This window comes from Bos mutus, chromosome 15 (genome assembly GCF_027580195.1).
Source record: "Bos mutus isolate GX-2022 chromosome 15, NWIPB_WYAK_1.1, whole genome shotgun sequence".
NCBI classification, from domain to species: Eukaryota; Metazoa; Chordata; class Mammalia; order Artiodactyla; family Bovidae; genus Bos; species Bos mutus.
The window spans coordinates 167,760-182,596 of record NC_091631.1 but is presented as its reverse complement, the minus strand read 5'-3'; the positions used below and the strand labels follow the sequence as shown (position 1 = coordinate 182,596).

Sequence of the window (14,837 nt, the reverse complement as noted above, 5' to 3'; positions counted from 1 at the left end):
TCAGCCCAGCCCGGCGTCCTTCGCTCATTTTCCGAGGGAGGCTCTGGGGAGTGATTGATGTCTTGTCTTCTCAGAAAGGAAGAGTGAGGAGGTTGCTGGCCAGACAAGGAGGGTCCCTGGGCAGTTGGGGGGCTGTACCCATGATGGGAAGTGCCCCACCATCCTGTCTGTTGTAGAAAGCGTGGAGTGGCCCACCAGGGGACCCCCAAGGCTACTGGTTGATAGTGAATGGTCGTGGGTGCTGCCTCTGGGCTGGGTGGCAGGCGAGTGAGCACAGATGTGCATCTGTGGGTGAGCCTTGTCCCCGCATGCCTGCCGCCGACCCAGGAAGGTTCCTGGAGGGATGGACCAGCCCCTGGGGAGCAGAAAGCCTGAAGGGGCTGCCCTGGTGGAGACACGCCGGCTGGGAGGGCGTGCTTCACTGTGCCGGGGGCTTCTCACCCTGAGGCCTCTGGTGCTGAGCGTGGGCCACTCTGAGCACTCAGCAGCACCCACACTGCCTCCAGGAGCCCTGGGAGCAGGAGCCCCAGACCCCCAGGCTCTGATGATCGAAACTGCCTCCAGACGTCACCAGCGTCCCCGAGGAGATGCCCACTCCTGGAACCAAGCTGGGGTGAGAGGAGAGGACCCTGTGTGTGCCCCACCCTGGAGGCGCTTCAGCGGCTGCTCCATGCCTGGAAGGGAGGGGTGGCTCCATGTCCCCCTGCCACCTTGGAAAGATCGCTTCACCAAGTCGGTCTTCCTGAGGGCGTGATGGTTCTGATGGAGCTGTGAGCTGTGGAGGGTGAGAGAGGACTCTGCTGTGGCGTCCGGGGAGGATGGGGCAGGTCTGCCCTAGGAGAACAAGAAAGCTGGACCCCTGAGGGCATGTGGGGCCCGCTCCCAGTCCCGCCGACCCTCACCAGCATCGCTGCCCTGGGTTCTGCCCCCAGGTCCTTCCTGTGCAGGCCGTGCAGTCACTGGGGCCCATCCTCCCCGTCACTGGGGCCCGTCCTCCCCCTCACTGGGGCCCATCCTCCCCACTGTCACTGGGGGTCCGTCCTCCCGTCACTGGGGCCTGTCCTCCCTGCTGTCACTAGGGGCCCATCCTCCCTGTCACTGGGGCCCGTCCTCCCCATCACTGGGGGCCCATCCTCCCCCGTCACTGGGGCCCGTCCTCCCCATCACTGGGGGCCCATCCTCCCCTGTTACTGGGGCCCGTCCTCCCCGTCACTGGGGCCCATCCTCCCCCGTCACTGGGGCCGGTCCTCCCCGTCACTGGGGCCCATCCTCCCCCATCACTGGGGCCCGTCTTCCCCATCACTGGGGCCCATCCTCCCCCGTCACTGGGGCCCGTCTTCCCCATCACTGGGGCCCATCCTCCCCCGTCACTGGGGCCAGTCCTCCCCATCACTGGGGGCCCATCCTCCCCCGTCACTGGGGCCCGTCCTCCCCGTCACTGGGGCCCATCCTCCCCCATCACTGGGGCCCATCCTCCCCCGTCACTGGGGCCCATCCTCCCCCGTCACTGGGGCCAGTCCTCCCCCATCACTGGGGCCCATCCTCCCCCGTCACCTCCCCCCCACTGGGGCCCATCCTCCCCCGTCACTGGGGCCCGTCCTCCCCGTCACTGGGGCCCATCCTCCCCCATCACTGGGGCCCATCCTCCCCCGTCACTGGGGCCCATCCTCCCCCGTCACTGGGGCCAGTCCTCCCCATCACTGGGGGCCCATCCTCCCCCGTCACTGGGGCCAGTCCTCCCCGTCACTGGGGCCCATCCTCCCCCGTCACTGGGGCCGGTCCTCCCCGTCACTGGGGCCCATCCTCCCCCATCACTGGGGCCCGTCTTCCCCGTCACTGGGGCCCATCCTCCCCCATCACTGGGGCCCGTCTTCCCCATCACTGGGGCCCATCCTCCCCCGTCACTGGGGCCCATCCTCCCCCATCACTGGGGCCCATCCTCCCCCATCACTGGGGCCCATCCTCCCCCGTCACTGGGGCCAGTCCTCCCCATCACTGGGGGCCCATCCTCCCCCATCACTGGGGCCCGTCCTCCCCGTCACTGGGGCCCATCCTCCCCCATCACTGGGGCCCGTCTTCCCCATCACTGGGGCCCATCCTCCCCCGTCACTGGGGCCCGTCCTCCCCTGTCACGGGGGCCCGTCCTCCTCACTGTCACTGGGGCCCATCCTCCCCATCACTGGGGCCCATCCTCCCCATCACTGGGGCCCGTCCTCCCCATCACTGGGGGCCCATCCTCCCCCGTCACTGGGGCCCGTCCTCCCCATCACTGGGGCCCATCCTCCCCCATCACTGGGGCCTGTCCTCCCCATCGCTGGGGCCCGTCCTCCCCTGTCACTGGGGGCCCATCCTCTCCGTCATTGGGGCTCGTCCTCCCGTCACTGGGGGCCCGTCCTCCCCGTCACTGGGGGCCCATCCTCCCCGTCATGGGGCCTGTCCTCTCTCCCTGATGGCCCTCATCCTGCTGTGCCTGCCAGAGCCTGACTGCGAACACAGGGCTCCTCTGGCCAGGGTGTCATGTGGACCAGGCTCTGAGTCTGTCCAGGAGTGAGGTGTCTACAGAAGGGGTGCGGGGCCCCGGCCCCTGTAATCTCACCCCCAGCGGGGCCTGTCCCCGGCCCTCCTCACCATCCTCAGGACAGGAGGCATCCTCACAGCTGAGAGTCCGGGCCCTTCTCCCCCTGCTGTCCCTTGGGGTCTAACTGAGTCAGGAGCAGGCGCCCTCCACGCTCTCCACGCCTGTCCTGCCCCTGCGGCCTCTCCATTCCTCCTCTCCTGTGCCCAATCCAGAGTGAGACCTGCCAAGCTCCGGGCCCCCGTGCCCACGGCCAGGCCTTTCCCTATCACGTGGCTGAGGGTTTGGAGGGAAGGGTGTGGGGACGATGCTTCACGAGGCTGCTCGCTCCCCGCCTGAGGGGCTCCTGGCGCGAGTCTGGGTCTAGGGCCCAGGGTCAGGGCAGGGCTGAGGGCGCTGTTCTCAGGGCCTGGTGGAACCCAGAGGCAGGTTGGGCAGGGTGACGGGCATCTGAAGAGCCTGAGAACGCTGATGTCTCTTCCTAAATGGAAGGGCTTTCGTCACTCTTAGCTTATCTCCCATTTCTTCCTCTCTCACCCAAGGATCCATGGGGTGGAGGACCCCCTTGCCCAGGCCCAGGGGCTCCTGCATCCACACTTACAGGGGTCCCCCCAGCTGGCGTGTGACATCCAGGGTCTAGGAGACGCTCACACTGTGGGCCAACCCCTCCCAACAGGACAGGGTCACAGGGGACCTGCAGAGCTGGGGCTGAGGTCAGTGACGGGGGTGAAGGCCCGGGGGGCAGGGAGGGACCAGTCGGGGGCAGGGGCTTGGGAGGGGGATGCCAGGGCCTGGGGGCAGGCTGAGGGCACATGCTCGCAGAGCCCATGGGTGCACGTCTGCACATGGGTGCACCCCACACACTGTGCACACCCGCCCAGTGTGCACACCCACAAACAGGTGAACACCCACCCACTGCACACCCACACACTGTGCACACCCGCCAATGGTGCACACCGCCCAGTGTGCACACCCACAAACAGGTGAACACCCACCCACTGCACACCCACCCTGGAGCACACCCACACACTGTGCATACCCACCCACTGTGCACACCCACCTACAGCACACCCTCCCACTGTGCACACCCACACACTGTGCACACCCACACACTGCACACCCTCCCACTGTGCACACCCACACACTGTGCACACCCACACACTGCACACCCTCCCATTGTGCACACCCACACACTGTGCACACCCGCCAAATGGGTGCACACCTGCCCACTGTGCACACCCACCCACTGCACATCCATCCTGGAGCACACCCACACACTGTGCACACCCACCCACTGTGCACACCCACCCACTGCACACCCACCCACTGGAGCGTACCCACACACGGGTGCACACCACACACTGTGCACACCCACCCACTGTGCACACCTGCACGTTAGTGCACACGCATTAGTGCACACACGCTAGTACACATCTGAGACTGACGTCGATGAAGGAGACCTGCTCCTCTCCCTGGAGGCAGTTCCCAGCCTTCCATCATCTCAGCCCTCACATTCCATTTTTCACTCTCCAGTTTTTCCTCTCATATTTTTGACATTTCCTGGCTGACACCAACACTTCGCTGGCTGGACCCTGCTCCCCTGTGCCCTTAAACGGTCCGACTGGGAAGGCACAAGGGGCCCACAGCCCCCCAGGCTTAAAAGAAGGCGGGGTTGGGGGGACGCCTGCCGGTGCTCGGGAGACAGCTGTTTGGTTGCTGGTTGCGGTTCTTTGGAAACTCGATTAACAAATAAGCTCTTCTCGGAATTACATGAAAGCTACGTGAGGCCGCTTGGGTATGTGCCCTGTGTGGCCGGTAAGGACTGTGTTCCACTCATCACCACCCCCAGGGCGCTTCCTGTGACGCTGGTTCACAGGGATGGTCAGCGTGTCCTGTCCTGTCTGAAACTGTGGGCTCTGTGTCTGCGATGTGTGTGCAGACGTGGGGGTGTCTACGTGGTGTGCATGTTGGATGTGATGTGTGTCTGTGTGATGTGGGTCGGGTAAGTGTGGTGTGTGTACATGTGTGTGCTGTGTGCAATGTGTGTGTACATGTGTGTGCTGTGTGCAATGTGTGTGGTGTGTGCAGTGTGTGTGGTGTTGGGGGGCGTGGATGGGGAGCAGGGCCAGGAGACGGGGGGACCACGCCAAAGGCAGGTCTGCATGGGGCTCTGGGGGCCCGGGCCTCCTCCGTGCCCTGGTTGGCGGGTGGTGGGCAGTAGGTGGTGGTTACGGGCCCCTCCCTGGCAGCTCTCCCCCGACCCCCAGCCTCTGATTCCACAATGACCACCGGCTCCTTCTTGCTGGCCTGTTCGCACCAGGCACTTGACAGCTTACAGCATCTTTCCTCCTCTCTGTAAAGCGCCCAACACCAGGCCTGGTGATGCAGCGGTAAGTAGCTCAGAGACAGCCTCCAGGAGGGGGTGGGCCGCGGGAGCGGACGTGAGCTGGAAGCCCACGGTCTCCCCCACTCGTAATGTGGCCCATCACCCAGAGGACAACATGCTTCCATGGCAGCAGCACTGAGACGGCCCAGCTGACCAAGTGGTTTCCATGGAAACCTGTCGTGCCTGGCAGAGCTGCTGGCTTCACGTAGAGAAGGACAAGGAACACGGCCCACACCACGCGTGTTCTGACCCATCTCCCAGCTCAGCTCCTGTCACGTGTGCTTCTGTGCCGTGTGAAGGCCAGACATGGGGACCCAGGGCCTGTCCCCCACTTGCCCCCGTGTGGGACCCTCAAACCCTACCCTGGGCAGCGCCTGTCGGGAATCGTGACACGCTGTCCACATCCGAGTCTCTAGCGAGCATCACAGGTGTGGAGCCTCTCTAAAGGCGCTGGGGCCTCTCTGAAGGCGCTGGGGCCTCTCTGAAGGTCCTGGGGCCTCTCTGAAGGTGCTGGGGCCTCTCTGAAGGTGCTGGGGCCTCTCTGAAGGTGCTGGGGCCTCTCTAAAGGCGCTGGGGCCTCTCTGAAGGCGCTGGGGCCTCTCTGAAGGTCCTGGGGCCTCTCTGAAAGTGCTGGGGCCTCTCTGAAGGTGCTGGGGCCTCTCTGAAAGTGCTGGGGCCTCTCTGAAGGTCCTGGGGCCTCTCTGAAAGTGCTGGGGCCTCTCTGAAGGTGCTGGGGCCTCTCTGAAAGTGCTGGGGCCTCTCTGAAGGTCCTGGGGCTTCTCTAAAGGCACTCGGGCCTCTCTGAAGGTACTGGAGCCTCTCTGAAGGTACTAGGGCCTCTCTAAAGGTCCTGGGGCCTCTCTGAAGGTGCTGGGGCCTCTCTAAAGGCGTGGAGCCTCTCTGAAGGTCCTGGAGCCTCTCTGAAGGTGCTGGGGCCTCTCTGAAGGTCCTGGGGCCTCTGTAAATGTCCTGGGGCCTCTCTGAAGGTGCTGGGTCCTCTCTAAAGGTCCTGAGGCTTCTCTGAAGGTGCTGGGGCCTCTCTAAAGGTCCTGAGGCCTCTCTGAAGGTGCTGGGGCCTCTCTGAAGGTCCTGGGACCTCTCTAAAGGTCCTGGGGCCTCTCTAAATGTCCTGAGGCTTCTCTGAAGGTGCTGGGGCCTCTCTGAAGGTGCTGGGGCCTCTCTAAAGGTCCTGAGGCCTCTCTGAAGGTGCTGGGGCCTGTCTAAAGGTCCTGAGGCCTCTCTGAAGGTGCTGGGGCCTCTCTGAAGGTGCTGAGGCTTCTCTGAAGGTGCTGGGGCCTCTCTAAAGGTCCTGAGGCCTCTCTGAAGGTGCTGGGGCCTCTCTGAAGGTCCTGGGGCCTCTCTGAAGGTGCTGGGGCCTCTCTAAAGGTCCTGAGGCCTCTCTGAAGGTGCTGGGGCTTCTCTGAAGGTGCTGGAGCCTCTCTGAAGTCCAGGACGCAGGAAGCGGGCAGCGGCTTAGCCACCATCTCCAGTTAACAAGGGCACACAGCCTGCTCAGTCCTGGGGCAGCAGAGAGCCCATACGGGCTGGGAATGCTCAGAACTGACACATCGACCTGGGGGCCCCCTGGCCCCGACCCCTGACCCCACCCCTGGCCCTCTCCACAGCTCTTGCTGGGATGGACAGTCCGCTCCAGTGGCTGAATTCTGGCAGCTTGAGTCTATCTTGAGAGCTTCCCGGGCTGGAACTGTTTTCTAGAAGCCTCTCTGGAGCCCCAAGCTTAGGCAGTGCTTGGGCTCCCGGCAGGCAGCCTGTTCTTCCATTCGGTCCCGAGGGAGGGCACCTCTGGGCGGCTCAGGGGCTTCGGGACCTGGGACCTATGGGACCAGGAGGGACATGAAGGCTTCTGGGTTTCGGTGGTGATGAGAACGGGTCCCAGGTCCTGTCAGGCTTCAGGCCTATCCTTACGGAGCCCGGCAACCCAGTATGGACAGCGCTGGGGGAGGTGGGGCAGCTGTGTGGCCCATAAGTGGGGAGAGCATTGGCCTGCCAGGAGTGCCGTCCACGGGACCCTGTCGCCCGTGGGGAAAACAGAGGGCAGTGCCCAGGGCATCAGGAGCTGGGGCTGGAGGGGAGTAGGGAGGCGTGAGGGGGCCCTCCAGAGGGGCAGGTAGGGGGCTGCTGCTCCAGGGAGGGGGCCAGGCACAGCCCCAGCCCCACCACATCCCAGAGGCCCCCAGCTGCCCGCTGCTGTCCTGATGCCCAGGGTGGGGCTGGGGCATGGACGGGGGCGAGACTTCATGGGGCGGCGTGGAGGGCACTCCTGCAGCCTTCCTGCTCACAGCGCGGCCTCTTCAAACTGCCCCGAGTCTTGGGGAGCTGGTCCATGGCCCCCATGACATTTAGGGGTGGCGGCCACCTCCTCCGAGAAGCCTTCTCTGCTAGCTGCCCACCCATCCGGGCCGTCCCAGGACTCAGGGCTTTGGGGGCTGGAACAGGAACCGCCTGGGGAACCCAGACACACCCTCCTGGACACCCAGCTCTGCGAGACATCAGTGCCGTCCCTGCTGTTACCTCCTCAAATCGCCCTGTTACTCTGCCCCTTCCTTCCACAGCCATCGGCACACGCACACCCCACTCTCTGCAAACGAGACGCCTCCTCTGTCAGTGGCAGCTCCTCATGGAGCCGTCGCCTGGCACCTGGGCACGTTCAAGGCACATTTACGTCACAAACAGGGGCACGGCCAGCTCCCCATCCCCAGACGCATGTCCTGGGCCTTCTGGGTCACCCTGCCCACTGTCTCCTCCCGAGAGCTTTACCCTGCTGCCTCTGGCCGAGAAAGCCTGCTTGTTTCTTGACAACAGAGCTCAAACATCAGCATCTCTGCAGCCCCAGGAGGGAGCGTGAGTCCTGAGACCCAGGGGCCATTCCCTGTGCTGTGACTCTGTGCTCAGCCTTGGGAATATCAGCTCTGAGGTCCAGCCCATCGTCTCTGCACTGAGTTCCAATCCTTATTTTGTGGTCCAGTCTATCAGCGACCCATAACAGGCTCTGTGATCCACAGTTAAATACTGTGTCCTCTCCGTGTCCATCCTGTTTATTTCTGTCTAAAGCTTGCTGCACAGAACAGGGCTGCTAAACGTAGTCTGTCACGCAGCTGAGAAAACAAACGAGACGGACCTCAGCAAGCTCAGGGCTGGCAGGGGCTGCCCCACAGTGAGTGTGGCGCTGCCTCTAGCTGAGCTCCCCGCTGGCTCCGCGCCGCTCCGCGCCTTGCCACTGCCAGTCCTGCAAAGAGCTCTCAGGGGCAGTGTCCCCATCCTCAGTGCTCTCTAAGCCCTCGGCTCACTTCACTCGCTCCCTCACAGACAATGACCGAGAAGCCTGTGATGTTGCAGGTGCTGTCCGCCCCTGGGTCACAGGAGGGGTGAGTAGGGTCCTGTCTTGTGTCCAGTTGCAGACTTGCCTTCATCTGCACCCAGACTCTGTGAGCCTGTTTCCTTATCCGCAGATGAGGGATAACGTCGTTTCTCCCAGCTCTGCAGGTTCCAGGCCCCGTGACGCCCCGGCGTGGCGTCTGTGGGTGTCTTCTTCTGCTCCCCTGCACAGGGGCTCCCTTAGGTCCCTGGCACCCCTGACTCACCCGTTCTCTGTGCTGACAGGGTTTGGGAGGGTGGGAAGGACGCCACCCGGGAGCTGGATGACCAGCCCCCAGGCCCCTGCAGTCCGGCCTGTCCCCTTGGGCAGGTTTGCCTGCAGTGACCCCAGGTGCCCTCAGGGCTCGTGGGTGTGCGCTGTGGGGTGACTGCAGGCTCAAGGAGCGGGGCAGGGTCCTGGGCTGTGGCCTCCAGCTGTTGGCCCTCTTTTTTTGGTCAGTGCTCCATCGACGTGCTCCTCTGTCCCAGCTGCTGGCCGCAGGCAAACCCCGGGTACTTCACACGACACACCCCGCCTGGAGCCCAGCCTGCCCGCTCTGGGGAGCGCGCACTCTCCCCAGGGGTCTGCACCCCTCGCCTCGGGCCATGGGGTCAGGGCCGGCCTTCCCGCCACCTCCTGTCCTTGCTGCACTGTCGCTTGAAAGGTCACTCGAACCCCACAGAGCACGTCCCTGTATCCTACATGCTGTCTGCTGCTCCCACTGCATGTGATGTAAATGCCTTTAATGCAAGGAAAAAGCTATTTAATGAAATGAATTATAAAACATTTACAGGGAAGTCCTGAATTTCAGATGACTCACTCGAAATGCAGACCCAACCTCCTGGCAGCACCTAGCAGACAGCTTGCACTCTTCGCTCTTCGGGAGCTTTGCAGGTCAGGGAGCCTCGGAGCACTTCTCTCTGCCACAAACACTTCCCTCCCCTCCTCTGTGTCCAGTTGGGAAGAGAACGCGATGCGCCTCGTTCGTCTGGACGGCTGGCCGGCGTGTGAAGCCAAGGCACCCAGTCTGCATGTGTGCGGTTCTCTTCGCTGCGGTTCAGGACGGCCCTGAGATGAGAGGCTGATTCTACAACCTCTGGGTGCTGGGGGAGGGAAGGGCCGCTGCGGAGCAGAGCGGGAGGCTGGGCTGCTGCGCCAGCGCAGGGCAGAGAGGGGCACGTGCCCGAGGAGTGGGGCTGGCAGGACGGGCTGCTCGGGAAAGGGGGGCACAGCCTGGGGCCACCACCTCGAGCCCTCCCGCCCCCCGCTGCCTCCCACACACACTGGGCGGCCCCTCCTGCGGCCCTCAGCCCAGCACGTCTCCTCCTCTCCCGCTCGGACTGGCCCTGGCATCCCCGTCACTCTCTGTCCTCCTGGCCCTGCCCCGGTGGCCTCGCTGGCCCCGCGCCCACCCCTGGTCCCTCTGGCCGTGTGCGCCTGCCGCCCCCGCCATGCTAGACAGTAGGCGCACAGGGACTTACAGAGCCGTCCTGAGCTACTCTCCAGTACACAAGGCGGTCCTGCCGACCCAGCACCGAGCTGGGTGGACAGCAAGCAGGGCCAGTGGCCGGTGCGTCTCCACGTCACGGCGATGAACTTGCTGGAAATCCGGAGGGGCAGGCCTTTCACCGGAGCCTGGTGATGCTTCGGGCGCCCGGCCAGGTGCGCTGCCTCTGGTTCTGGTTAAAGAAGCCAATTCGTCCTCTGCTTTGTACAGATCCATTCCACTCCCACACTCAGACAAGCCAGAGAAATGACAAGGGGGAGAACTGCCTCGCACAAAGACCTCTTCTTTTCAGTGTTTCTTATATTCGGAAGGAAAAAAAATTAGTGGATTTTCCAAGTCTTTTCTTATACGTGTTTCACTTATTCCTCACACCAGTTACATTTGTCCCCGTGAGCACAGGGTCACTCGAGGACCACTGTGTCCAACGTGGAACGATGTGACCCCAAGGCTGACCTGTGAACACAACACCCTGGCAGAGAAGACCGCCCTCAGCTCAGGAATCTTAAAAGCAATGTGTGCAACGGGAAACGGGCAGAGTGAGCTCCCTGCAGCCGCAGGGCACCTGCTGACTGTGAAGCTGGAGGCCAGGCTCAGGTCAGAGGGCACCCCAGGCCCCCAGGCCCCCAGAGGGGCCCCGGGCAGTTGGCTTTGGGCCCCTCTTTCTTTCCTCTCCCTTTGCCAAGCCAGCCAAGACCCTGATGGATCCACCGTCAGTTTCCTGAGGGGGCAGAATGTAGGCTGCAGAGAAATCGCTCCGCCACCACAGGAGTCGCCGGGGAAGCCCAGCAGCTGGGCATGGGCGGCGGTCCGTGCCTCTGGCGCTGGCCACGCTCCCTGTGGGCACTGCCCTGAGCCTGTGAGGGTGCCCGACCCCTGGGAGGCAGCACGCAGCGCAGGACCAGAGGCCCTGCCAGAGAGGCCGCCTGCAGTCCTCTCCCCACAGCTACTCAGCCAGAAGGAGTTTTGTCCTGAAAGGCAAACAGTGTGGTTTCAGCGCTGCACAGCCAGGCTGCATCCTACACCCATCGTACTGGAGAGCGAGCCCAGGTCAGTCAGCAAATCACCCGGACACGGCCACCCCTCCCATCGGACACAAGCAAAAGCTTCCCAAGCCACGCAGATGTGAACGCAGCGGCGAGGGATTCACCGCAGTCTTCAAGAGCAAGAATGATTGATTCTTCAGCTAATCTTAGGTACAAGGCGCGTTCTCACACCGTTTTACCAAATTCATCACACGGTGTTAGAAGTGGGAGGCAAGAGAAGAGCCAAGTGCTTCCTGCTCCCCAGAATGAATGGTGACATGATTCTTGACGTTTCTTGAAAATGGTGAAAAGTTTTTCCTGTTTGATGGTGGAGAATGTGACGCAGACAGAATGTCCGCATTTGGCACAAACCTGGCTCAACTGATTTGGTAAATTATGAGGACTGGGCGTACAAAGGAACATTTCAATGCAGCCCAAATACACATCATCCGTAGCATATATTCTACACATTCGCAAGAAGTAGCAGCATCCCTCATCTCACTTCCAGGGAAATCTAGAGACTTCAGTGGATTTTTTTCATATTGTAAAGAACTTACCTCCACCATTAGATCCTAAATCCTCAATAACAGACTTTGAGAAGGGAAGTATCACCACTTTCTGTAAGATATACCCAAATAAAACCGTAACCATGAATCCACACACATCTTTTTCTTTTTATTGCCAAATAATATTCCATCATATGGGTGTAGCACTTTTTTTTTCCTTTTTATTGGAGGATATTTGCTTTACAATATTGTGCTGGTTTCTGCTGGACAGCAGCATGAACCAGCCATAGGTATACACATGTCCCCTCCCTCATGAACCTCCCTCCCACCTCCCACCCCATCCCACCTCTCTAGGTTGTCACAGAGCGTGGGGTTGAGCTCCCTGCATCACACAGCAAATGCCCACCTGCAATCTGTTTTACACGTGGTGATGCATGCATTTGTACGCTACTCTCTCAGTTCGTCCCACCCTCCCCGCCACTGGGTCCACAGGGCTGTTCTCATTTGCAGGGCGGCAGTGGAGATGTAGATTTAGAGCACACGTATTTTAAATGTGTTCAGATATGATTTGGTAGTTTCATTTTTTACAATAAAATCTTGTAAGTATTTTATTGTTAATTTTTCATGTTTCATTATGTCCTTTTTAATATACCTCGTTTATTTTCATTATTTTTTTACAGCAAAATTGTCTTACAGCCAATTAGTTGTGCAGTGAAATGGCTTCAGTGAAAATTCTTACATGAAAACACCCAGAGCCCAAAGACACAGGGATATAACATAAGTGACCCAAGAGTGGCCAGTTGAGGTGTAATAATCCCTCCTTAGGGATCCCCTCTCCCTGGGGGCGGTGGGGTGACTTGCAGTGTGGCGGGTGGGGGCCAAGAGGGAGCAGGGAGAGGTTTGGGGGCTGCAGGGAGGGGACACCCTGGCGCTGGGCTCCACGGCAGCCCCATCTGCCAAGAGGGCAAGGTTACCCCCAATCTGAGACGGCCCCTCCCCCAACACCCACGCCTATATGGGGTGAAGACGGAGGACTTTCTGCTCCTCCGACCCTCCAGGAAGCAAAGCCCTATCTCCCTGGTGGTCTACTCTAAGCAGGCTTGATGGACAGGTATTCTTGCCAAGTATCCCCGCTTAACAGCTGCCCTCCAGCCTGCACTGTCCACCTTCATGGACACCTGCCTCTGTTTTTCAGTCCACCTCCCCGAGGACAAGTGCATCGATGACCACACCGCTAACCGAGAGCGGGGTATTTTAAATAAATTTTAAAATTTATTTAAATTTTAAATAACCCTGCCCTCTGTGTGTGGGGTAACCAGGACCCCACACACAGCATCCTCTGTGATGGGCCAGGACCCCATTTTGTGGGAAATGTGAAGCGGGGGTGGGAGGTGGGGACTGGGCTGAGTCTGGCATCGGGGCTGCCCAGCCCCACACGACCCAGGCCGGCCATCTCTGGACACTGGGTCCTTGCTGATGACCTGAGGGGCAGATGGGGCGACCGGGGTCTGCTGTCCACAGGCCTCGACTCCACTGTCCAGGGTCTGACCCGAGGCTTCCCCTCCTCAGGCTGCGTGCTTTATCAGGACCGAGGTCACAGAGCATTCTGGGTACAAGACGGGGCTCAATCCTCCTCGTGGGGCCTGTGAGCAGCTCTGGCCCGAGCTCAGTGGGTCAAGGGCTAGACCCATGGCTTTCAGCCAGGCCAGTGCTTCCAGGAGAAAACTGATCACCCCTTCCCTAGAGACCTCTCCCCACCTGGATCTCTCTGAATTCTTCGAGACTTTGCCAAGATCCTTAGAATTAGAACTGGGGCTTCCCTGATACCTCAGTTGGTAAAGAATCTGCCTGCAATGCAAGAGACCCCGGTTCGATTCCTGGGCCAGGAAGATCCACTGGAGAAAGGATAGGATACCCACTCCTGTATTCTTGGGCTTCCCTCATGGCTCAGCTGGTAAAGATTCCACCTGAAAGGTAGGAGACTGGGTTTGATCTCGGTGTTGGGAAGATCCCCTGGAGAACAGACCAGCTACCCACTCCACTATTCTGACCTGGAGAATTCCATGGATCGTATAGTCCATGGGGTCACAAAGAGTTGGACAGGACTGAGTGATTTTCACTTAGAATTAAAAACACATTAAAATTTTTTTGGATAAATATGATGCAACCATATATTTGCTTCTTAGTTTCTTCAAATTCACTCCCCAGGGTTCAGGGAAAGCTCACGTGCCCCAGAGAAGCCTCGGCCTGAGGGGACACGCCTTTGAGAAGGCGAGGCTGCTGTGGGGACTGAGCATCTGGCTCCACCACCATAGCTTCTCCCCAGTCATCGTCCTGTTTGTGACAAAGTGAGTAGTTTTCTAGAGGAAAACTTACTGCCTGGAAGTGAAACAGAAGATACATATACGGTCCCCCTGAAGTTCACTGGTGCCAAAGTAAGCCTTCATTCTTCCAGCAAGAGCACGGCTAATGTTTGTTTTGATAAACCACTGAAGTTACGTGGCTTTATTTTAGGATCCAAGTGGTTCTGGTGACAGAACGCGAGGCCGTGACTGTGGCAGTGGGGGCCGTGGCGACGTTAAAGACAAAGGTCCCTCGAGATAGGGGTAAGGCTCCTGGGTCCCACAGCAGGTGGAGCCCCGAGTTGGGGGGCAGGGGAAGCAGGTGCCCACACCTTTATGCGTCAGCAGGAGGGGCTGGGTGACGGGGATGGTGAGTCTGGGGAGGAGGAAGGCAGGTGCACAGGAGGGAGGGGAGGGTCCTGACCCACAAGCTTATTTTCAGTTACTTCCCTGGCCCTGCTCAGCAGAGCAGCTCACACCTGCCTGGCGCCCAGCACTGCCGGATGGAGGCGGGCGGAGAGCCATAGGGTTCCTTCCCCCAGCCTTGCCCGCCTTTCCACACGGGCATAAGTATGTTGACAACATACTTATTTTGCTGATTTCAAGTCTTATGGTGATTCCAGACGGCATTTTCCATTCAAAAAAACACAAATGCACTGAGCGCGCTCTCACTAATTCTCCCACTGATGTTTATACTGCCTCAATATTCTTGCAAGTCTAAAAACATCTCTTGAACATTCATTTTAATTTCTCCTAAGCAACTCTAATCAATCCTTTGAATAGAATAAAACTTTGGGCACTTTTTCATCAATGGCTTGGAAGTAAATTTCCCGTTTTCAAGGGATTAGAATTTTTTCCCAGCTCAGAACTCATCTTAGAGGGGAAGGGGGTGAGACTTTTTAAAGATCTGACCCTTTAAAACTACGCTGGGATTTGAATTCCACTGTGAGGCTCATGGAGTGAAGTGAGGGGAGCATTCCCCAGCGGGAACCGTTTCTAGAAATTCAGTCTGCTTCTCACTGCTGACCTCTGTCTCCACTGTGGAGAGCCACACCCTGGTCATGTCTATTACGTCCAGGCTGTGAAGAGAGCCGCCCGAGTGCCCTCTTGCACCCTGTCTGGG

At 60.0% G+C, this 14,837-nt stretch overlaps 1 protein-coding gene across 1 annotated transcript; it reads left to right on the top strand.

Annotated features, from left to right (window-relative positions):
* The first annotated feature begins 343 nt into the window (after positions 1-343).
* On the top strand, positions 344-2,450 carry LOC138990974 (uncharacterized). Its single transcript, XM_070383229.1, has 2 exons — positions 344-613; positions 1,080-2,450. Exons 1-2 carry the CDS (start codon positions 344-346, stop codon positions 2,448-2,450), a joined length of 1,641 nt encoding a protein of 546 aa, XP_070239330.1.
* The last annotated feature ends 12,387 nt before the right edge of the window (positions 2,451-14,837 follow it).